The sequence below is a fragment of the Channa argus genome, chromosome 23, assembly GCF_033026475.1.
Source record: "Channa argus isolate prfri chromosome 23, Channa argus male v1.0, whole genome shotgun sequence".
Taxonomy (NCBI): domain Eukaryota; kingdom Metazoa; phylum Chordata; class Actinopteri; order Anabantiformes; family Channidae; genus Channa; species Channa argus.
In genome coordinates this window covers 10,961,749-10,986,582 of record NC_090219.1, presented here as the reverse complement: position 1 = coordinate 10,986,582, position 24,834 = coordinate 10,961,749, and the positions used below count along the sequence as shown (strand labels likewise).

The 24,834-nt window shown below is 40.1% G+C and overlaps 2 protein-coding genes across 7 annotated transcripts; both read left to right on the top strand.

Moving 5' to 3' along the window:
- The first annotated feature begins 1,769 nt into the window (after window positions 1-1,769).
- Window positions 1,770-5,123, top strand: kbtbd13b (kelch repeat and BTB domain containing 13b). Its single transcript, XM_067493932.1, has one exon. The coding sequence runs from the start codon at window positions 2,816-2,818 to the stop codon at window positions 4,229-4,231; it is 1,416 nt and encodes a 471-aa protein (XP_067350033.1). The 5' UTR covers window positions 1,770-2,815; the 3' UTR covers window positions 4,232-5,123.
- Window positions 5,124-12,684: 7,561 nt separating this feature from the next.
- LOC137108565 (peroxisomal succinyl-coenzyme A thioesterase-like) lies at window positions 12,685-24,264 on the top strand. 6 transcript variants are annotated; one of them, XM_067493315.1, is made up of 16 exons: window positions 12,685-12,811; window positions 13,768-13,994; window positions 15,090-15,170; window positions 15,291-15,334; window positions 16,231-16,403; window positions 17,896-17,994; window positions 18,153-18,354; window positions 18,510-18,609; window positions 18,703-18,893; window positions 19,180-19,349; window positions 20,621-20,740; window positions 21,796-21,878; window positions 22,125-22,218; window positions 22,489-22,569; window positions 23,509-23,656; window positions 23,748-24,264. In XM_067493315.1, the coding sequence occupies exons 6-16, from the start codon at window positions 17,986-17,988 to the stop codon at window positions 23,873-23,875; spliced, it is 1,326 nt and encodes a 441-aa protein (XP_067349416.1). In that variant the 5' UTR covers window positions 12,685-12,811; window positions 13,768-13,994; window positions 15,090-15,170; window positions 15,291-15,334; window positions 16,231-16,403; window positions 17,896-17,985; the 3' UTR covers window positions 23,876-24,264. The 6 variants fall into 6 exon arrangements, with proteins under 6 accessions (XP_067349416.1, XP_067349415.1, XP_067349414.1 ...); XM_067493314.1 differs by having other exon boundaries at window positions 15,291-15,396; XM_067493313.1 differs by having other exon boundaries at window positions 15,291-16,144.
- The last annotated feature ends 570 nt before the right edge of the window (window positions 24,265-24,834 follow it).

Below are 24,834 nucleotides of genomic sequence, written 5' to 3'. Positions count from 1 at the left end.
GGGAAATAACTTTCTCTCACTGAGCTGCTTAATGCTGCATCAGCAGAATTGTAAGGAAAGTGAGAGTGAACAAAACCTTTTTGCACAATTAGTTTCCATCCCAGGGTGTCAATCACTGCCAGAGGAGTCAGATGTCTTTGCATGTTTTCCTGCTCTCGCTGTCCCCTCACTCAGCCCTGCAAAGGAGTGTGTGCGCTCCTCAGTGTTGCATAATCCTATAGATGAATTAGATGCATCCGGCTAATGAAGCAGCACGAATATGAATTTATCTATGCAGCACAAAGCAAATCATTTGCATTTGAAAAAAAAAAGAGTGTTTAGCTCTGGTGCTTATTCATATTCACAGCAGGAAGACACATTGCAACAGTTAGCAGACACTGAGCCACTGTTGAGTCATCACAAAGATTCTGCATTTGCTTTGAATGACATAAAAGGAACAACTGAAAATGAGGAGAAGGAGCACACACACTGCTGGAGCTGGTGGGACTGTTTTGACTGAGCGGGATCATGTGACTCGCAGTGTTACGTTTGCCCCAGTGAACTCAAATCTAGGCCAGCTCCTCCTCCCTCACTGCACATCATTGTAAAGAGAGATGGACCCACAGAAAACAGATTTAAAGACGCAAAAAGAGAGTTGTTGTTGTCCAATGGTCGTCTTCAGTCTTCAAATGAAATGCCTGTCATAACATCGCTGTTTGAGTTCTACCGTTGGCATCATTGTGGCACATCCGGCACAATTATTACACAATATTGATTAGAAACTTGATTCAGTGTCTGTTCAGAAAAAAACATTGTAGTTTGTCTTGATTATCAGCACTTTGGCAATGACATCACTGAGCCTTCACTCTGTCTGTGGAGGGATGACAGTGACTGACAAAGCTGTGCAGAGCAAGCTGTGCATCATGAGCAACTTGATCCAAAAAGAAAACCTTCTTGTGAGTTAAGTGCAAAACTTTGCACTAACTCTGACTTTGCACATTTTCTGATAAATCAAGTGAAAGTGGGACAGGCAGCCTGCTACCTGGCAAAGGTTTTTACTGTAAAGGCCTGAGGTTTAGCAGCACCACCCTGTCTGACTAAGTTAGAGCTATGAACCAGGATACAGTCGCCTTTTTTGGGAAAGCTGTCCTACAAATGGGAAAGCTGGTTCCTGAAATCGGGGTGGGGGATTAGAGAACCCTGGTTTCCACAGCTAGATTTCTGCATAGGATTAACCAGGTTTCTAATAGTCTTTCTTCAACTGCACACATGCATAACAGAAGACAGGCTGCAGACAGAAACACACAGCTGAGCGAAGGAACGATTGTAAGCAGACGTAATAACGGGACAATGCCGCCTCATTTTTAAAACAAAGTGTGTCTAAAGTCCAAAAATGTAACAAACACAAAGCGCCTTGAGAACTTTTTTGTGTTTTTCCTTCTTTCCCCTTTGTCTCTCTCTGCGCTGTCACTCTGCTGCAACGCGCAGTGGCTGTTTCATAATGTAGTGTCTCATTTCCTAAAATTTCATAATCCCAAAAAATTTCAATTTCATAACTTAGCATTCATAGCTTGACCGTTAGCTTAGTCTGATGCCGCTTTCTATCAGCTTACTACAAAAGAAGTATTGTCTGAGTTAGCTGATTATTAGCAGCCTGCTAGCTAAGCTAACAAGTTGACTTCTGGCATTTCCAGCAAAGCTGGACACATTAGGCTGCTCTGCTAACTTAGTTAACTAAGAGACCTCGTGGTAAAGGTCAAAGTAAACAAAAGAAACAATGTGACACCAGTGGAAGTTATTCAACGGTCTCCACCACACTGCACTAGCAGCATTTAGCAGACGCTATTTATTACTATATCTAATAATTATCGTACGTTTTTCTCTTCTTCCTCATTTTTGTCAGCTGGCTTTCCTTGTTTCATTAGACCTGTTTTTTTATTTTTATTTTTTGCACTGAATTATGCGCTACTTGCAATGGAGTGAGACTCGGGGTCCTCCTAGGGACATGGCCTTCATAGACTGCTGGGGCTGAACTGAAATGGGAGAATTCTCCAGTTGTGTCACAAGCTGGTGCCAGATGAAAGCTGGCAGCCGAACAGTTGAGTTAGTTTGTTTTCTAGCTAATTTCCCAAACATCACTGGGCCAAGCTTTCATCTGCAAGAACCAGGAGAAGCATCAAGCTGGAACTTTCAAGGTGGAGATGTTAATAGCAGACAGCAGATCCAGATACATGGGCATCTTTTATAACACATTTGTGGTTGTGTCTTAGTGAGGAATCACATTTTATGGGCGTTCACATCTGGCATGTACACAGTAGCCAGTGCTCTGTTTGGATGTGACGGCACAGCTACAAGCATTATTACGTTATGGTACTGGAATATTAATTTTGCCTACAATGCACCTGATCACATAGAAAAAAACCCTAGTAGCCTATAAATCTGTTCACAGAGTAAAGAACATTGTTCTTGTTATGAGTTTTACAAATTCCATTTTTAAGTGTTTTTTTTAAGCAAAATTCTTTTCTGTTTGTGTAAAAACATATTCCTCAGCAGTGGAGACTTCAAAACTCATAGTAATCTCTGAAGGTCTCCTTAAAGTTTGCAGTACTACATATCTCTATATCCACTGGTCGCCCTCTATCTGTGTAACAGGAATGTGACTCGAGTCATTTGTTCTCTTCTATGTTTAGTCACTTCTATTTTGAAAGCTGTGAAAGAACCGACCCAGTGAAACAGCTTCACGCTTGCCCACATCTCCCAGCTCTTCTTTAGGAGTTTTGGAAAAGCTTCAACCTTTTGTGTTATTTTCATAGAGAATAAATAGTTGAGAATAGCAATGTCAGCGAACAGCAGTGAGTCAGAGGTTGAAAGGTTTCTGCCATGTTGTGCTTCCGATCTGGCCTCGGCTAAATTAACTATAGTAGTAGGAGACACACACTTCTCTGAGGAGAGGATGTTACTCGTTCAGAGCTGTGACTATTTCCAAGCGTTGTATCGCTCTGGGATGAAGGAATGTCTGCAGGAAGAAATCCACCTCAAGTCTCTGCGTGCTCGAGGTTTCCTTATTACCATGGCGGTTTTACGAGGTGAGACGCCCATCCTGGACGCTGATGACATTGTTGAAGCCATCGAATGTGCGGCTTTCCTGCAGGTGGCGGTCCTCACGAAGCATCTCATTGACCTTATCGACTCTGACAACTGTTTGCTGATGTATCACACTGCTGCGACCTTTGGCCTCATGGACCTTTATCATGCTGCTGCTCTGTTCATCCGAGACATGTACGCCGAACTGGAGGCAGAGGTCAGGAAAACCCTGCCATCGGAGCTGATCTCCTACGTGGAGTCCCTGATCCAGTGTGTCCTCGTGGCTGTGGGGGCCCATGTGACCTGTGGTTTGGATGAAACTGTACACGCTGCCTCCAGGACAGTCTGCTATCTAGACGAAGCTGGTAATACTTGGAAAGTACTGACAGATCTTCCCCTGGACGCAAGCACCTCTATGGCTGGAGTAACTGTACTAGACAACAAACTCTACATCATTGGAGGAGTTCGTGGATCTCACAAACATGTTGTAGACACCTGTTTCTGCTACAGCGTTGAAAACAACAGCTGGAGCAGGATCGCCAGTCCAGCACAGCTACGATACAATCTCGGCCTTGTGGGTGTAGATGGTCGTCTACATGCTATCGGAGGAGAATGTGAGAGAACAGCAATGTCATCTGTGGAAATATATGACATAAAGAGTGGAAAGTGGAGTTTTGCCGCTCATTTACCTCGACCAGTGGCGGGAGCAGCGTGCACCAAAACCATGAGCAGGATATTTGTGTGTTTGTGGAGGCCACCAGAGACCACAGAGATCTATGAGTATGTCTCAGAGAAAGACAAGTGGGTCGTCGTTACCACTCTGATCAGGCACCAGAGCTACGGCCACTGCATTGTCGGCCACAGAGGAAACCTCTATGTCATGAGAAACGGGCCATCGGACGACTTCCTGAGGTGCCTCATGGATTGTTATAACCTGAGCTCGGGACAGTGGTCATCCCTGCCGGGACACTTCGCCAACAGCAGAGGTTCACTGTTTACAGCTGTAGTTAGAGGCGACTCTGTGTTCACTGTCAACAGGAGCATGACCCTGGAGTACGCCATCAATGGAAAAACCTGGAAGCCCCGACGGCAGATGAAGGGCTTCCCCAGATCTGGATCTGTGTGGACGTTTCTGCTCCGCCTGCCGGGTTGTTTCACGCAGCAGTAATGACTTCCACAGAATGTAATTTAAAACCTGTCTTCGATTGTACTATAAATAGAAAAAAGGCAACACCAAATGTTAAAACAGACACATTTAATTGTTTTTAGAAAAATATCTGCTCATCTTGAATTTTGATGCCTGCAAAAGGTTTCAAACAAATTTGCGACAGAGGCAAAAGTTGTGTGATGTAAAATAAAACCAACTGAGCAGCTGGAATCCTGAACAAAACATCATTAGGTCTCCACAGTTGTTAAATGCTCACAGAGTAATGAAGCACAGTGGTAAACATGCGTTGAGATGTGTTAATGGCATCAAAGTCATCCAAAGATCTTTTTACAGTAACTCATATTTCTCAGTTGCAATATTTTGAAATCATTCTCTTTTTATTTACATTTACACAGTGCTCCAACTTTTCTGGGGGGGAGGGGGGGGGGGTTGTATTTCAAGACATTTAAACAGCTGTATTACAACTTCAGGTCTCCGTGTTTTTGTCCTATATTTCTACCGAGAAACCAGAAGCAGTCTTAGGGATTGGTTCACGGTTGGATAAAGGGAAACACGAATGGACAGGAAAATTGACTTTGACATGAAACCTCATTTACACAGCAACACTCCAACTCCAAACAAATATTATTTCAGCTCACAGCAGCCATTGGACATGTGATTAATCAGGCTGGTGTGTAAACTATGTGAATATGTGCATAGATACTAGTGCATCCTACAGGTATGGATTCATTCCTCTGTGGGACTTTACAATTCTGCTTGTTCGCATTTTTAATCATATTTTAATATTTTTTGTGGTGAGTGCTTTGTGTGACTAACTCAAATAGGCTCTCTTGTTAATTAGATTTCTACTTCAATAGAATACAAACAGCTTGGAAGAAAAGCAACTTTTCGGGGAAAAAAACTTGGGGGAATGTTTTTATGACTAAATGTCTTCCAGTATCACAAGGATGTGTTTTCTCAGTACAAATGCAAATCTGTTGCATTTCACCGTCAGTGTGTCCAGTGTTTGTCCTCACACAGAGCTTCAGTTTCCTGCAGCAATTCTGTTTCCTGTTGGCACCGAGCAACAATGATGATGATAGAGGCTAACAGCAGGCACAGCCAGCCACCACGGGCAGCCGGGCAGGACGCCAGTGACAGGCTGCCGAGCTAGATCTGAACCAGAATAAACAGGGAAGTGGGGTCAGGCTGGGACAGAGCACTGAGGCCAGCACCCTCTGTAACCTCCAGCTCAGGGTCTATCAGTGAGCTCTGACTCAGACATTAATTGAGTTATCAGTGTTTGATGTGAGGGTCTGCCTGTGCCTTATTTTGCATCTCTTAGGGATTGTTTCACACCTCTTTGTGGTCACTTTGCACATCTTTGTAGTTGTTTTCCGTGACTTTGTGTCTATTTCACATCTGTTCATTGTTTTGTGTTGGCTTGTGATCGACTTGCATCTCTTGTTTCATCTCACTTGTGTAGTTATGGTGCCTCTTAGTAGCATCTGTTTGGAGTTTTGCATCTCTTCGTGGTCTAGCTTTGTGTTTTTGTCTTTGTAGCTGTTTTGGGCATCATTCTGGTAGTTTAGCATCTCTTTTGTTTTTTAATAAAGAAATATTGGCAGTGATTTCATTTTGAGACCTCCTGGACCATGACTAGTGGGACCATTCAGTAATCGATTAAAGCCAAAATGTGATCACTTTAAAACTCTGATACCTCCAGACACAGACAAATTCTTAAGCTCATCCTTCACTATTTCAGAAAAAAGAACAATAATGAGCGAGAGTTCATTATCACATTAGCTTTTAAATCTCTGTGTTTACGTCCAGTCAGTATCCAACTGGCACCGCAGGGGAACTAGGTCAGTCTAAATGCAGCCTTCACAAACACACACACACACACACACACACACACTGGTGTTCTGAGGTACGAAGTGAAGTCATTTTTGCTGTAGTGTTGTTGACATCTCACTGTTCTGCTGTGAAAATAAGAAAAATATCACTATTATGATTATAATTATAGGTCTCTCCTACAAGTGCATTAATTTGAAAAGGCAAAACCAGACCAAAACAAATTTTTATTTAAAAAGCTGACTTGTAAATGACTTTGCTCCTACTAACACTAACGTTATTGTTTCTGAAGTTTTACTAGAGTATCTATGTGATTGCAACGAACCAAAGGTATAAATTGAGAGAAGTCTTTCCACTATATAATTAAAGAAAAAGCTTGTTCCATTCAAGTTAAAGGAATGTGGTGCAATCTAAATGTAATCAGCTCAACAGCAAAATAAACGAAACTGTTAGCAGAGCTCACAAAGCACCATGTTGTTTGGTCTCTGCTTCAAATACTCCCATACTTTGGATGATCACGGTGGAATTTTTTTGCTCGCTCACCAGTGGACTCACTAAACACATACTTCACATCATCATACTTCCTACTTGTTGGGAAGCATCGACGCCTCGACGATTCTACGTAAATACGCAGTTTATGTAAATAGCGTATTTTTGTGTTCAGAAATAAACCTGTTGTACCTGCAGAACTAGTTCCCATCACAAGAACTTTGAATGAATAAGTGCAGAAGTAAAGATGATATTTAATTTAATGATTGTGTGCTTCTGACACTTCCTAACACAGATGACACACAGTTGGTAATTTGCAAAAGTTCTCTATTATCTAGTTCTCTAGTATCTTTAAAATCTCAGACGAGCAAAGCATTGAATAAAATGACTGAATTCAACATACGGCCAAAAGTATTTGGAGCCAAACCCAACCCTACATTTCCTTATTTGTTCTTTTCCTTGGTCCCACTGAGGAGAAATTTCAATGCTGCAGTATGCAGTTAAAGGATGTAAAGTGCTATATATGTTTTTTTTAAACTTAATCAATTTTTACTTCAGATATACTATTGCACATTTTGTCACCTTTTTTTAAAAACACACACACAACCTCAGTCCACGCCTTTGTGTCTCTTTCATAAACGAAAGCCCCCCAACCTTCCCCTCCCCCATTAAAATAGCAGACAAAGACGTGTGACTCCCATGAATATTAAATGTATGAATGTATTTTAAAGCAGCTGAGTGACACATTTTAACCTGTCTCTGTTGTTAGTAATTTAGTAATGTGTGTGGGTGTGTGTGTGTGTGTGTGTGTGTGTGGGGAGGTGTGTCTGAATACATTTCTCACTGGCCCACAGACAACTGACCTTTGACCCTTTTAACTCGACTCCATATGTTTTTTCACACTGAGTTGTTTCTATGATGATTAGCATCGTAGCATCCAGGAGGCTGGTGGTCGTTCATCACCACATCATATTGTGTCTGAGGATAAACTGCTAAAATAAATGAATAAACAGAGCTCTTTACATCTGTTATCCTGCAGCATCTGTTCAGAAGGAATGAAGGGTAAAAAGACCCAGTTCTTTCTATCTACACATCTTCTGTCTATAAGGTGGTCTACATGCAAGATAACAAGCCACTTAGTGTAAACATCAAAATTAAATTCTTGGATCGCTGGCTCTGTACGTAAATATCTTGTTACTGCATAACTCTTTTTAACAAACCCGATTTCAAAATTGTACTTCACGTTTCAATTTTTAATTTTGGAGTTTTAGCGAGAAGAAATCCCTTATGATGCGAAAAACAATATCCCAAAATGCCCTGTAAGACACTAAAAACACAATGGAGTCAGAAAACATGTCATTGTTTTGAAGTCAGACAGATGGATGTTTCGTTTCTGCCTGACAATCAGATGATGACACTTTGTTGATGTGCACTGAGTCAGACAGCAGCAGCACCTCCCTCATTATCTTCAGGGGTCAAAGGTCAGAGGGCACAGTGGGTTGTCTGAAGACGTTGAAGACTGTTTTCATATCCATCAACGTCATATATTTATTTACTCAAACAACTGCACTTCATCATACAGAGTGGTGAACTTGTGATTTAGCCTGTAGTCCATATATGTAAATAACGTGAAATAATAGAAAAATGACTCAAAACTTCACCATCAACATGGTGTTCTGGACCATAAGAAATTTGTCTGAATATGTTTGATGTTTGGCAGCATGTGAATATTTGTCCCATCCGCGTAGCTTATGTGCATCAGAGTAAGGAAAATAAACAATATTTTTCACGTATTAAATCTTAATGCCACACCTGTTCATATTTAAATGCATTTATTTTACCAACGGTATAGCTTAAAATTATTCTTTGTCTTGCACACCTCAGTTTATTAATTCTTAGCAGCTTCTCTCTGTGGTTTACCTCTGTTTTTAGGTCACCAGGTTAAAAACGTATAGGGCTTCTTTCATATTCTTTCATACTGATTTTTCTTAGGCCTAGTTAAATTTGTTTAGTCAAAAAACAAATGACATGTGTTCACAGTGATGCTGTCACTGACTGCTCGGCTGTAGTTGTTTTCTCCAGGTCATGCTGTTTATATCAATTTTAATGCGTTTTGTCAGTGTCTGTTTCAAGACCTTCTTGAGAACAAAATGATTATTTTATCTATATTTATGTTATATTTAGTTTATCTAAAATAAAATAAAAAAAAATCACACTTTGTCGTACATATATACTGTATATACATGTTTTTGTTATTATTATTTTTTACCTCGAAGTATTCCGATTTACGACGTGTCATGAACATATCAAGAGTTGTCTGGATGTACGGCGCCATCTTGTGTCCGCGCAGAGCGATGTCCACAGCTGTGAGGCTAAAGTCAGACGGTCTCTGTCTCCGTGTCTCGTTTTCTGTCCCAGCTTCCAGACATCGAGACAACTGACAGAGGACGAACCCGAGGACAGAAGCTCCATTCACCAGGCGGCTGGTACTGTAACGTTAGCGTTAAGCAGCCGTAGTTCACCCCCTGAACTTTCACATAAGGAATATTTTTGGATATTTAAAAAATATTTCTTGGCAAATGGGACGTGTGTGTTTTTTTGTTGCAGTTTTTAGCTTGTGTGTGCTGGGTATTCAGAGCCTTTTCAAGATATTTGCCTAATTTAGCTTAAGCTAACGCTGACATTGAGTTACTGGTTGAACATTAGCGTCTTTAAGTCTTTAAATTAAAAATCTTTAATATTCACAATACATATACATGTGTATACACACACACACATATATAAATAGTTCACGTTGTCAGGGGATTAGGAACAATCTAATATTTTAATTTTTTCAATAATTACATTTCACAATAATTAATGTTCACCCCGTTATTTCTGGCTAATGTTCGTGTAAATGAAGACTGGTCATTGGCAAAGATGTTAAGGCTGAGGGAAGAAAAAATGTACATTTATCCAGCTTCATATTACTTTGTTTACTCTGTTGAGCAGTTGTATATGTAAGAAAATATAAAGACACAGATATCTACCTGAATGCAGGGGCAATTTAAGAGCCTTCCCACGTGGATTTGTGGAAAAACGGTGCAATGCACAGATTTGTCAGGCAAGTAAAGTGTAACATGCAAATGAATTTGATCATTATTCTGTTCTCAAATATGCTTAAATGTGTGTGTGTGTGTGTTCTGTGAGACATTTAAAACCATTTTGTTGAATAAAACCATCTAAAGACAACAGATAGGTCAATAGGTCAATGTAGGATGGACAAATGAATTCTGCACATTTTCTCTGCTGACGTAGGAACAAGTGTTGGTTTTGACTGACCCACATCATTTTTTCTTTTTCACGGGGCAAGTGCACCCCACACTAGAACTGTCAATCTAATTCTGTCCATTAAAGTCTTTGCTTTAGCCTCACAGTGGCGTACAGAGACACAATGGTTGACACTGTGTCTAATAGTATACAGATTTGCAAATTGTAACTATAATTTACGAAACCATCAGACAAAAATGAGATCTTGGTTTAAAGATAAAGAAGATGATGGAAAAGCCACACACTGACTTGTCTTGTCGTACCCAAATGCCGGTCACCTGATCGAGGCTTCATACATGTTGCCGAGCCAGGAACCATGACGCAGTCTCTGCAGCTAAACAGTGTGGGTTCACTAGGTTCTTCAGACTGGGAACTTCTACACAGTGATAGAAACAGATCTAAGCTTAAGGTGCAAAAATCATTACTTGAGTTACTTTTGCTTGTTTGTCTTTGCAGTTATGGCTTTGTGGGACAAAGAGGCAGTGGTATCACCCTGCGTTTAAGAAGATGCCTGGAGCAAGATACTGGGCTTTCTGAGAGAGACTCTGTGCAGTGGTAGTGCTACCTCACTTTTAAACCTCTAAACAAGATGACGACAAGGGGTCAGAAAGTAAGAGGAGTTATTTCAGGGTGTCGCTGTTCCTGGATGCAAACAGTGCACAGGTAGACTTACAGTCAAAGCGCTTTGATAGACATGGAAAATTCTTTGCTGAATTATACGTACAAAACCGAAAATATAAGGCTATAATGATAAAGTTAAATAAGTTAGTAAAATTAGAGATTACATTGATTTAGATCCACAAGAAAACCCCATAAAACTAAAGCACAAAAAGCGAAGTAAAGTTACATTTACTGCAGCTCTGCTTTTCTCCCTAGCAACAGGTATTATGGTATTTTTGTTTGCCCACCATGTGATTGTTACATTATGCAGTGAAGTAGCACTGAGGAAATACGTTATAATTGGAACATATAATGGAGAAACACTGTGGCACTGTGAGGATCCTGTGTCGACGTCAGTGGTGAAATGAAGTCAGCAGAGTTAGTGAACCGTAAACTGCGCATTGCATGGCAGTTGTTGTCATTGGTGTGCGAGTGTGTTTGTGGCTGGGTGGATGTGAAGCAGCAGTAAAATGTTTTAGGAACCAAAAAGGTGGAAAAGTGTGGACCATTTACTGTTCAGGATGACTGCATCTTTTGACATGGTAGTGCTTCTATGTAAAAAAAAAAAAAAAAAACAACGAAAGAATGAAAAGCGCAATTTTAGCTGTTTATTTTTAGTGGTTGCAATTCTAGTTTTAATGACTTCTGTGTAGCTTTTTAGTTTCAGTTATTGATTAATATAAGTTGCTTTGGGCTAATGAATCTGCACTTACATACGCAGTTTAATTAAAAAACCGGGGAACCAGGAAGATGCTAACTTGGCCTAAAAAATTACATCAGCCCTAGGGCACTCTATTAGATATTATTTTATACAATTATTTAAAAAAAAGAATACATTTTAGCTTATGTTCACATGCACCAGTACGATGAAATGCAAGCACATGCTTCATCAAGCAAGAGACAAATGAAACCATACCAGTAAGAAATTAAAACAACTACTGTGGCATTTAAAATCAAATTAATTACAAACAAAATTATACTGTTGGGAGTTTGAAACATGTCAAGTTTCTTGGAAGGAATATTTAATGTGAGACACACACACACATCCTAAATAAATACTAAATGAACTTTACATCAGTGTTTTTATGGTTTAAGCTTTAATTATTTTTAGTTGTTGTTTCTTTTCTCTTGTTCAAATTATTGGGTTTTGGAGAGAATTTAACAGTGAAATATTCTTTTAAATTCTTTGTATTTTAATACGAGTTTTTATGGCAGGTCATAGTTACATCATTAACTCTAGGGAGGTTTACATATTACATATGAGGATACACTCAAAAGAGTTGTTACGAAAGGAAAAGGAGAGATTTTTAAAGGACTAACATCTGCTGGACAGGGAAAGGTTTCCGGCTCAGTTTTAAATGTTTCATTATATCAGCGTCAGTGCCTTTGTGTTTCTTGGCAAAGAGCTTCTAGATGTTTGCCTTCATTCAGATGTTATTCGGCTGATAAAACGGAGGAACACTCGATCCAGTGAGTGTTCGCCCTGCAACTCCCTTCCACTGACAATATTTGTTCTGCAAATTCTTGTTAAACAGGGGCACAAACTATGTCAAGTGCCACAGAGACTAACTTGGCCTCCTTTGCTCTGCAGAACTGAACTGGCTGCCATTTATCTGGTTTTACCTCTTTTACGTATTTTTGCTTTAGAGTCAAAACGTCGTAGTCATTTCTCTTTTTTTATTTTTTTATTTTGCACTTACACTCTTAATCTGTGAGCCTAAGTTCACCAGTTCATACGGATAATGTTAAAGGACATGAAAAACTTTTATGTATTTGGTTTAAGAATTTAACACAGTACAGTGTGTTATATTATGTACAATACAATACAGTACAATTATGAACCACAATTTATGTCCACATCATGTAGCATCCCCTCTTATTTCCACAACTGTCTGGGCAGTGAGGAGACCAGTTGCTGGAGTTTTATTAGGGGAATGTTGTCCCATTCTTGTCTTATGCACCACTCTAGCATCGAGTCCTGGCCCTTAGTTGCCTTATACCAACATGTACCTTATAAAATCTAACCAACATGTAAATGTCTGATTAAATCACTGTGTTTTTCTTGCCTTCATTCAAATCTTATTTGGCTGTTAAAATTGAGGAACATTCGTTTCAGAGAGAGTTCAATTACTCGCTCCCACTCACAAATATTTATTCTACAAATTCTTGCTAAACAGGGCACAAACCACATCGAGTGCCACATACACGAACTTGGCATAAACAAGCTCTGTTGCTCTGCAGAACTGAACTGGTGGCTCGACTTCGGCAACTGTGTTTTACCTCTAACAGGTATTTTAGTTTTAGACTCCAAACAGTTTGGTGATTTGTATTTTGTTTTGTTACTTTAGTTTTTTAAGGTTAACATTTTAATTTCACCTCCTATTTTTTCTTTTAAATTTGTTTTAGTTTGTTAGCTTTTATCTAAGATCTTTTTTAATACGAATTCAACCTTCTGAAATACGAAAGGCAACAGTATAATCTGATATAATCCAATACAGCAGCTCTGTCATGAATTCCATTTTCACAAGGTTATAATTTTTCAGTTTTTCAGTTAAAATGTATTTATTATTAAGGTCTTAGTGGGTGGTGGAGTTGTACTGGAGTGCATTATGTTAAGAGGTGGTTCTAATGTTTTGGACTCCCTCATTAATTTTAAAAAGTGTGGCCTTTGATATGGGACTGATTGGATATTCTGCTGTGGTTTATCAATCAATAAGTGGTTACGTGAAGCAAATATCTCTGTAACTCTTCTGGAGGATAAATTCTCGATTAACGTGCCTGCTTGGTGTGACACTGCTTTCTCTGCCACGTATACGTGTTACCAGGTTTCGAATCAGAGCATGTGCATATAAAGGCTGCAGATGTGTAGCAGCTTTTCAATTGAAGCAGCGGTGTGAAAAGCTGAATGAGGGAGAAATTATTACGGCCTGATATTTAAATTAAGTCCGTCAAAATGAAACTAACACAAAGTGTCTCACAAAAGTCTAAATAAGTCACTTTTCACTAGGGATTTGTTTTTTATTCTGACAGCTTCTGTTTCTTTAAGCTATGCTTCCAAAATAAGTCCAAGGTAAAGAGGAACACCCATTACTTGTCTTCTGCGTGTATACACGGATTGATAGTAAGCAGGTAGCCAGTAACTTTAAGTGCATTTAAACTCCATTTCCCAATAATCAGAGAAAGCAAATTTCTTCTTTCTTGGTTTTGATGTTATTTGTCCCTGTTTATTTTATCTTCCCGCTCAGTTTGTGATGGAGGGGAAACAGTGTTGTGTGAAGCTGTCGGTCTAGCCGTCCAGGGGACTTGTTGATGAGAAGTTCATTGTCATTGTCCAGAAGGTCCCCCCTGGTTTCCAGCTGACCGTTCATGCCCTCCACCAGTGTGTTAGTGGAGCGTTGGTACATGGCTCCCGGTGTCCGCAGGATTCCATTTACAGAAGCTGGACTCACTGCGACTCTATTCCTTCCCCCAGGTAGGACCAGCATAGAGTCTGGAGGGAGATGCCCCCTGAATGGAGCTCAGACCTGCACCTGAGTCTTAAACAGGATGTATTTAAAGCAGGGAGACAAAACCACCACTGGCTTTTCTTAAAATTTACAGTGCATCCAGAAAGTATTCCCAGCTCTGAACTTTTTCCACATTTCGTTATGTTACAGCCTCATTTCAAAATGTATTCATTAATTTTCTCAAAGTTCTACAAACAACACCCCATAATGACAATGTGAAAGAAGTTTGTTTGAAATCTTTGCAAATTTATAAAAAAAAACAAAAAAAAAACAAAAAACTTCACATGTACATAAGTATTCACAGCCTTAATACTTTGTTGAAGCACCTTTAGCATCAATTCCAGCCTCATGTCTTCTTTAGTATGATGCTACAAGCTTGTCACTATTTTTGGGCAGTTTCTCCATTTCTTCTTTGCAGTTCCTATCAAGCTCCATCAAGTTGGATGGGGTGCGTCGGTGCACAGCCATTTTCAGATCTCTCTACAGATGTTCAATCTGGTTCCAGTCTGGGCTCTGGCCGGGTCACTCAAGCACATTCAGAGAGTTGTCCTGTAGCCACTACTTTATTATCTTGGCTGTTTGCTTATGGTCGCTGTCCTGTTGACAGATGAACCGAACACTTATGTAAATGTGATTGGTTTACAGCAGGATGTAACATGTCCCATAGTATATTTTTATTAGTGGAACATTTCGAACTTTAAACATTAATGAAAGTAAGTCCACAGAAGATCCATGAGTGTGAAACTGACCCTGTGTGTGTTTGTCAGCCACAAAGCTCAAATGTTCATTCACCTTCACCTTCACTCCAGACCAGAAACTGCTTCCTAAACCACACAGAATTATTTTTACTTCGACCTAATTTAAATTCACTGTATATTCTTCTGTTATTGAATGACATTAATACATTTTGGCTTCAAAAATACAAATGAATAAATGTAGTAAAATGTTTTTAGAAACTTAACCATGCAAAGAAGTACTGAGTCGAAAACATTATCACATAAAATTTCTCAGGTGACAAAACTCAAGAAACTGAAAAAGTGCTGCTGTTTGTCTCTGAGCAGGTTGGAAGACTCAAGTGTCCCCTGCTGCTGGTTGTAGGCGAGGATGAACAGAACATGCCCACCTATGAGTCTGCAATGGATGTAAGTGTACACCTTCAACCTGATTCATTCATTACTTTTGGCAAAACCCTTAAATGCTGATCGTCTGCCCTCTGGGCCCTTTTCATTGTTTTGTTTCATATCCATCATGATGGAATACAGAGCCAAAAAGCCCAAGTTGATCCAAATGTAAATCGGCCATGACTGTATGTGAAACCATCGGAACACAACAAAACATGTTTTATTACATTTGGGTTGAAATGTAAAGGTAGAAAACTATTTTCATTCCTCAGTTCAAAGTAGACAGTAGAAAGAGAACAATAGATCATTTGTCAGCATTTGTCACAGTTAAACTCAAGATTAGCCGACCAATAGATTGAGAGTAACTGCCACATGAACACGCATCAGGACTGCAGCATCATGTAGGCAAAATACTATATACAATTTACAAGTTGCACAAAAAGGTTTTTTGACAATTTACTTGTATGGTGTTGTAGGAGTGGAGGAAAATGAAGGTGCTGATATACTGACCAAGCAAACACATAAAACCCAAACAGCTGAGATGCAGGTTTTGTTGAGTGGGACTGAGGCTAAATCAATTAGAAGGATTATTTACATTTACATTTAGTCATTTAGCAGATGCTTTTATCCAAAGCGACTTACAAATGAGGAACAAGGCAGCAAAAAATCAGGGAGAAAACATCAAAGCAAAATCCTAAAAAAAAGATTTTTTTTTTCAGATAGAATAGATTTAAGTGCATAGGAAGGTGTGGACGAGTTTTGATTAATGGATCAACGGATAAGGTGTGGCCAGAATACAGGGACATTAATGATACAGATAACTTTATCAGATCCAAGAGTGTGTTGGTAATAAGTCACACAGGATGATACCAGGCTCCTCATAAAGTTTCATAACAGTCAACGGGGTTATACATACATTATAATCAACAAAAGTCTGTGTAACATGTGTTTTTGGAGGATAGTTTCTATGAGGAGGAAGGAGAGACAGCATCATGGTGAGTTTATAGTCACCTAATTACATAATTCAAAGAAATAATAGAAAATGTTTTATTTTTCTGCCAATGTTTTGCTCCACTTTTAGCCACTAGGCGGCGGAAACGCGCCTCTACGCTGATCTGCCATCCGCCAATAAACCTACAGAATAAGACGATGTCCGTCACAGCTTGTTTCCAGACTCTGGGACGAGTTTGACTCCGAGACCTGCAAGACAAGGAGACGCCGACGGACGACCAACCAGCTCCGTCTGCCTCCACAGTGAGTTAGTATCTCATTTATGCACGTGACCTTCATATAAAGAATATTTTTGCGGTTTGGGGAAAAACAGTTTTTCTTTGGACTTTGAGCTCCTGTTTACATTTGTGACACAGATGCAGATGATCCAAACATTTTTAAACCGACCACAGCCGCATTTGCTATTTTTGCTGTGTTTTTTCCCCACATTTTTAAAAAGTTGATTAAAAACATCTTTACATGTTTGTCAGGTTTTACAGTCCTTTCGACTTATCCCGTGAGTTCAGAACTCTTCCACAACTTCCTATGCAATAAAATCTATTCTATCGAAAAAAAAAAAGACTTCCTTTCTGCGCACAGCTGGGGATGGGAATGGGCTGTTAGAGGGTTCAGTGTCTTGTTCAGAGACACTTAGAGAAATCGAACCACTGACCCTGTGATCCGTGGATGACTGCCTTACCACCTGAGCTACAGCCACTCATTTTGGTCAGGTTTTACAGTAGCCTGCAGAAAGACTGTAATAAGTCATTAGTACCGTTGTTTCTGCACCTGTACCTGTGATCTGCCACAATCAGGACTCTCTGCAGATGTTGTGTTTAACCACTGTAGGATTTAGGTCTGTGGTTTGATTGGGCCACTCAAGATCAAGATCTGGTGGGTAAGTGGTAGAGCGTTGGGTTGGGATGCAGAAGGCAGTAGGTTTGAATCCCACCCCACCAGGTGTGGCCCCACCCAGGTGCTCATAATCCTGGACAAAAATGGGATAGAGGGCTGCAGCAGGAGGTGCATCCCAAATCAATGTGTGGGACATGTTCTGCTCTGGTGAGAAGCAGAAGGCTGATGATTTGAATTCAGTGATGAACACTGTGAACCTGTAGAAGAATATGTAAGTTTATAGATATTGCTATGTAGAGCAACATGTTAAACTTCTTTTAATTTACAAACCGACCTCTGTATGTTTGTTGCATAAAGCCTTGTTCAAAACATGCAAAATGCTAATAATTTATCTAGGTGACAAGATATTTATTTGTATTGGACCCTGCAATCAAATAGGTAAATTTTATGTTCATTAATGATACTTGTGTTTTTGCAACTTTCTTTAAAAATGTGCTATTTGATTTATTAAATGAAAGTATAATAAAAGGGCGATGGCAGATGACCACCAGAGGGGTCTCGGGTCTCAATCCCTCCTGGCCTGTGGTGCTTGCATGTTGTCCCTGTGCTTGCGCAAGTTTCCTCCAAGTACTCTAGTTGTACTCCACAGTCCAAGGACACATTGTTATGTCATTTTGTGAGTCTCCCAGTGCCAGCTAACATTGTCTCTGACACGAACTTGTTCTTTTTGTAAACTCTTTTTCTCCATGTAAGTGAGTTTTCAAAGTGGCTAAAGCTGATATATGGATGGATAAGGCAGAGCGGAAAATACAAATGCATGTTAGTAAGACTACATAAGCTATGTTTTTTGTGGGATCTATAAATGACCATATTTGGCTACATTTGTCATCAACATATGTAGCTTTGCTGGTTCCTCTTATGTGGCCTGAGATCTGTTTGGGTGGTGGTAGTGTGACCCTGAAAGGGGAGGTCTCGCAAAGATGTGGCATCCATGAAAAGGGTTGGTAAATGATTAATGTTGTCTGGAGAAGTAAATTTCAACATCTTACGTTATTGTCTTCTCTGATTAGAACAATAATTACAGCACAATAAAAGTTGTTTTTTTCTTTGCCCATGTTTTGACGTATTTGTCCCTGTTTATTGTATCTGCTTGCTCAGTTCAAGATGGACAGGAAACAGTGTTGTGTGAAGCTGTCGGTCCACCCGTCCAGGGGACTTGTGGATGAGAAGTTCATTGTCATGGTCCAGAAGGTCCCCCCTGGTTTCCAGTTGACCGTCCATGCCCTTTATAAATGTGAAGATGGACACAACTGGGAAGCATTTGGTCACTACACGGCTGATGCCACGGGGACAGTGAATGGTACACAGACCTAGAGAATTAAAGGAAATTAGCTCAGAAATGTTTGGAGGTTTCATAAAGTTTGAGTTGTAGAAAAATGTTTGTTTAAAACCAGATTTAGAATTTTTCAATTTAATCAAAATAAGAAATAATTCTTGACACCTTTTACTTCACAGTTGCAGAGGATCCCAGCCTCGGTGGGACATATTCTGGGGTTGAACAAATGGGTCTACTGTGGAGCCTCAGACCAGTTCCAGGCAGCAAACCTGGACTCAGGTAGACCAACGAGGGCAAAACGACTCAGAAACAAAATGATCAAATCAACCCATTTAGCACTGTCTGATATAACTCTGTCCCATCTTCGCTCAGGATGAGGAAGATGAACGTCCAGACTCCCATGGAGGTCACAATCTCAGTATACGAGGGTCACCAGACTGAGGGGTTCACGGACCAGGTGCCGCTGGCCAGTGTGTTGGTGGAGCGTTGGTACATGGCTCCTGGTGTCCGCAGAGTCCCAATCACAGAGGGTGGACTTACTGCGACCCTTTTCCTGCCCCCAGGTAGGACCAGAGGAGAGTCCTGTTTGTGGAGCTCAGATCTGCACCTGACTCTTGAAGTAGTTGTAATGAGAGAAATTTCTCTGTAATCAGAGAAAGAGAAATTTGGGTGAAAACTACAGGGGATGCTTCACTTTTGAATCTGGAAAACCATTTTACACGCTGAACTGCTTCACATTCATTGTGTACTGTCAGTTGCCGACTAACCAGGAAGCAGAAAGGTTTTCTAAAGTTGTAGAAATAAATCCTAACCATATAAACAGACTTCCTTGTTGTGACTTGTCTGAAGGACCTGGACCGTTTCCTGGCCTTTTGGATTTGTGGGGGGGTGGGGGAAAGCTGGTGGAGTACCGTGCATCGCTGCTGGCCTCCCATGGATTTGCCTCCATGGCTCTCGACTACCTGACTTCTAAAATCACCTTGGAAACAGGGAAGATGGTGGGCAACGAGTATTTTGAGGTAATTGAGCTAAAACCCAAACTAACTTTTTAATCTTTTGTTGACTAGAGAGCAGAATTTCACAACAACATTGGTACGTTGTAAAGGTCTGTTTTAATAGTTTACCTACAATAACTTTATTGCACAGATAAATAAGTTAAACTTCTTTATTCAGTCTTTACATATTAAACAAAAGTTATTAGTATTTGCTGCTAGTTAAGTGTTGAATTTAATCCTTTGATGTAATATATGAAAACTAGTCTTTCAATCAAACGCCTGCACATTTATTCTATTATATGAAAAACGCAAAAAAAAAAAAAAGATAAAAACACTTTGGTCTTTGTTTTTGGCTCTAACATTAGTTGCTACTAAAATAGTTGACACAAAAAGCTAAACAATTATGATCTTTGTCTTATAAGACATTCTGTTTAATTCAAATCTACAATATGTAACTTCTGTCATTACTGAATATGATTGATACATTGCAATATGCTCAAAAACGTTCAAATGAAAATTGTTTGGCATTTTTGTATTTTTTGTGCTCGATGGTTTCTAATCATTTGTTTATGGATGAGACACAGATAATCACACTCAGGGTCAGTGTCATGTTGAGCCATGTTGATCAGTTCATGGCTGCAGATAAAAGGATTTGTTCCTGTTATCTGCAGGTGTGTTTTTGTGTCAGCAGACTCATAAAAAATGAAGTTCAGAAGTTCATTCACCTGTACAGACAACACTCATTCAGTCAGTCCAGAAAGGCTCTAGTGCTGAAAATGAAATTTTCATTGAGGCTTTAATCCAGACAGAATCACGTGCATTGGTTTGACCTTGTGTAAAGCTGTGTTCATGCTTCTGTTATTACTACTTATGCTGAATAACTTATGCTGTATATACTTAGATATTCAAGTTTAAAAATGTACTCTGGCCTCAACTTTTAGAGCTTTGAGTTTGATCAGTAAAGCCTTCAAATCAATGCTTGACCTCAAGGCTGTAATACACTGCCAAGAACTCTAGGTTAACAGGAAACAAAAGAAAATTGAATGCCAGAAAAGTACATGTATTTCCCTGCCACACGACATGTTAAACATTTGCTTCACTTGGCTTCACCTTTCAGCTGTGAACCACAAATTCAGAAAAAGGAAATACAGCCGAAAAACGCTATCAGATAAATAGACAATTCAAAACCATTGACAGAAAGCAAAGTCCAAGATTGTTTTTTTCTTCCTGTGTTGCGAAATATTTAAAGTGTGGCGACGGCAGTTCTGATGTAATAGCTGGTTTTTCTGCTGCAGACGGCCTACAGAGTCCTGCAGCAGCATCCTCAGATCCTAGGCAGCAGGATCGCTATGCTGGGCCTTTCCTTCGGCACAAGTATCACCCTCAAAATGGCTGCGTACTCCAAAGTTGTAAAGGTAATTTATTCTCACCATTCTGTAACATAGAAAATGTTTGACTCTTAATGTTTGTACAAAACATAAAAACAGTATAAGGTGATAGCACAAAAACTAGAGTAGGCTTGAATCGGGTCATTAAGGTGGGAGGTGGGAAGAGAATGGAGTCATCGAGATGTAACGATTATGACGAGAGGAGGACGTGAAGCCATTTATACCACTGCACACATCCACCAAGAGGGCCACACCTAGCGATAGGGTCACATTCCTTACATCTTGAGGACTCCACCCTGTTCCCACCTCCCACCTTAACAAGCTCCTTAAAAGCAACTTAAAAGCTCCACACGAAGGCAAATTATATTTATAGGTTATTTAAAGGTCATGACAGGTTGTTCCTGTCACCAGCTCACCTGTCTGACTTTGTGTTTTACATCAAACCTCCCCATTGCTTTTTTTCTGTTGTCAGCGGACTGAACTCTGGGGTTTGGAGGTGGCCGTTGACGTGTCCTTTGTCAAGGCAATACATCGTCCATAATAGAGCCATTATCTGTGTGTGGCTGTGCAACAAAAATCTTCCTATGGGCATCAATAAATCCCAAATCAATAAATCACAAGGTACCTTGTGCAAAAACACCTTGATGGCAGGAATTTCAGTCCGAGTCCTATAAGTTTGGTGTTTCTCTTTTTTTTTGCCTCACCACAATAATTAACTTTTAAATTGAGCAAGATATTCAGTAGCATGCCTGCGAGGGGCGGCTGTAGCTCAGTTGGTAAAGGCAGTCGTCCACGGACCCCAGGGTGAGTGGTTCGATCCCCCGGCTATATGTCGAAGTGTCTCTGGGCAAGTCACTGAACCCCTAACACCAGTGGTGTGCAGTGCTGGTCCAAGCCCAGTAGAAATTGGGAGGGGTTGCGTCAGGAAGGTAAAATACTGTGCCAAATCCACATGAATTCCATCCTACTTCCTCATGAATTTGTGTAGCTTTCGGACCTTGTTCATCCTTTAAAATAATTCTGTCCATGTTTATTTTTCTGCTGACCTCTGTATAGTTAAAGTGTGTGTGTGTGTCTCCCAGCTCAGGTGTGCGGTGTGTATTAGTGGGAGTCATGTGCAGCCGGTTGATGGATCTGTGGAACAAGTTATGAGTTTCTTTAACGAGTAAGTTGCTCTGACCTCAGTTAGCATTTTTACAACGTAACCACTTCGAGTCTGAATGTTGATGTTTTCATTTTATATTTTAAGCTCCACTTTCGGTGAAACTTTAAAGTTGTGTTCAAACTGAATCACAAGTGAAATGTACATTTATATAAATACATACAAAGTGAATTGGAAATAAGTGCAGGAGATGAACTGACGCGAGCCTGAGTTAAGTCATCATCAGTCAAAATTCTTTTGTCCAATTAGAAACTCACAGAAGACTCGCATCAATGAGGACAACGAGGTGATCTGGCGAGATCTGCTGCTGCCCATTCCCACGGACCCCACACTCAAAGTGGACGTGGGTATCGCCGGCTAGAAAGCCTATTGTCTTATTCTTGGTTTTATTCTTAGTCTTATTCTTAACTGTATTTTCAGCGTCAAAAGCAAATGTCTGTCTTCTGGTATTATTCATTTATTATAGCTACATTTCTGATTTAAAAATATTGGTATTTTATTAATATTTTCCGGTGTAAAATCTACAAAAAAAAGTGTTTTTCCTCCAGGTGACAGATGGTGATGCAGGGATTTAAAAAAATATTAAAAGCTGCTGCTATTTGTCTCTGAGCAGGTTGGACGACTCCAGTGTCCTCTGCTGATGGTTGTAGGGGACGATGACCAGAACTGGCCCGCGCATGACTCTGCAGTGGATGTAAGTTTACAGCCATAATGATCTTACAGGTTTGATTTTAGGATAGAAAGCAGGATGAGAGAAACTGAAAACACATATGTAGAATTCCAAAATTGAAAATACTAAAAAAACAAAAAAAAACAAATGACGTATGGATAACAGGGAACCATATGGTGTGTAGACTAGCGGTTAAATTGAGAAAATTAATTGGCTCAATGAAATTCAAATAATTCATTGTTTGAATTACCACAAGCTGTTTTATTAAATTTATTTTGAAATGACCTTTCTCAAATGTTTTTGTCAAGAACATGGAGCTTTAGAATTAGAGCAAACGGGTGATGAAGTCGTTTCCCTGCTTTTTGCCGTAGAAAACATGTCGTTCATAATACAAGTTTACACACAAGAATTTCAACAAAATCTATTTAATTTAACTTGTATACAGATGCAACTAATACGATTTTTGTTAGAGGTCGACATAACCAAGTCACAACTGGCTTTCTATGAATTTGTTTTGAGGAGTTTATATTAAAGTTGTGGGGTAATCGGTGGAACTCAGTCCACACAGACCCACTATGATCCTTACTCTAACACGTGTCTCATAAAGTTTGACTCGGACATGAGCTGCATTCCCATCACACCTCCCTCTATTAGTTTGTACAGTGCTGTGTAACAGGTGAGTCAGCTGCACATGTGCAGCATTGCCTGGTGAAATGATGGCTGCTCAGAGAACATTATGGCAATAAGACACAGAGAAATGAATCCAGGTTGCAGACTGACAGACATAAACTGGGAGTAGAGCTAATAGAGTTTTGTTGGGTTCAGTGTGTGTACGGGGATTGTTAGAAGTACGATTCATTTAGAAAATAGAATAATTAAAATGTATTTTATTAATATTTGACCAAAAGTAAAAATATAATATCCAACCACCTGATCTTATGTTTTCATCTTCCTGTATTCCAGATTAAGGAGATGATGGAGCAGGCTGGGAACAGCCACCTGCTGACTGTCCTGTCATACCCGAACGCCGGTCACCTGATCGAACCTCCGTACACGCCGCATGCCCGAGCCAGCAAATTCAGAACAGTGACAACAGGCACATCTATTATGGGTAGGTGAGCCATCACACGGGGAACGTTTAGACCGCGACACAAGCTGCTTTAAGGTGAAGGTTCAGTTTCTCTTGGTTCTTGTCTTTGCAGTTATGTGTCTGTGGGGTGGAGAGACAGTGGCACATTCTCGCGCTCAAGAAGATGCCTGGAAGAAGATCCTGGTCTTTCTGAGGGAGAATCTGTATGGTGGCGGTGCAGCCTCAATTTCAAATCTCTAAGGTGACAACAAGAGGAGATATTTGGGGGCATTGCTGTTTCTGGACGTAAAAAACCTATTAAAAAGCTATAAATGGTTCCCTGTCGAAAGTATTGTATTACTCACAGTTATGTTAAATCATTTTTATTTGTATAGCACTGACCAATACTGGAAATTACTGTAAGTGTGAAATGGTGAAATGGTAGCACATACTGGGGGGAAACCTGGATACCTCTTTACAGACCATGTCCTCAGTCATGTGTCTTTGTCTTCAGTTATCAGCACATCTATGGTCACGAGGAACAGTAATGGTACTGTTTGCTATTTTCTGCTTTTCTGCATGAATTGCTCATGAAATGTGATCTGAGCTTTACACATTTGAATAAACACAATATTTGTAAGCTAATCAAACCCAGTCATGATCTTTCATGTCTATGGTAGGAAACCACAGAGGAAGCCATTGCTCTCCAAAAACAGCATCATGTTTGCCAGACACCACCTTGACACTCTACAGCACTAATAACAAAATGTCTTGTGGACAGATGAAACTAAAGTAGAATTTACCTGGAAGAACACACAGAACACACACAGGGTACAAAAAAGGGAACCGCGTACCGACATGAAAACAGTGTGTGATGGGAGGGAGCATCATGTATTGGGGGCCCTTTGCTGCCTCTGGACCTGGACTGCCTGCCATTGTGGAGGGAAGAATGAATTCCCAAGTTTATTAAGGTATCAGGTACAAGATGTCAGGGTGCCTGTCAGCAAGCACGATACTCCCAGAGCCCAAACCTCAACCCAGTAGAGATGTTGTGGATGGAGATCAGGTGAACCATTTGCAGACCTCCTAAGCTCTGTAAAGAAGAGTGGCCCAAAATTTCCCACGAACATTGAGCAGGTCTAACCCACAGCTATAGGAAGTGCTTGCTTGAAGTTATTGCTGCCAAAAGTGTTAAAACCAGTTATTAAATTGTTTGTTTC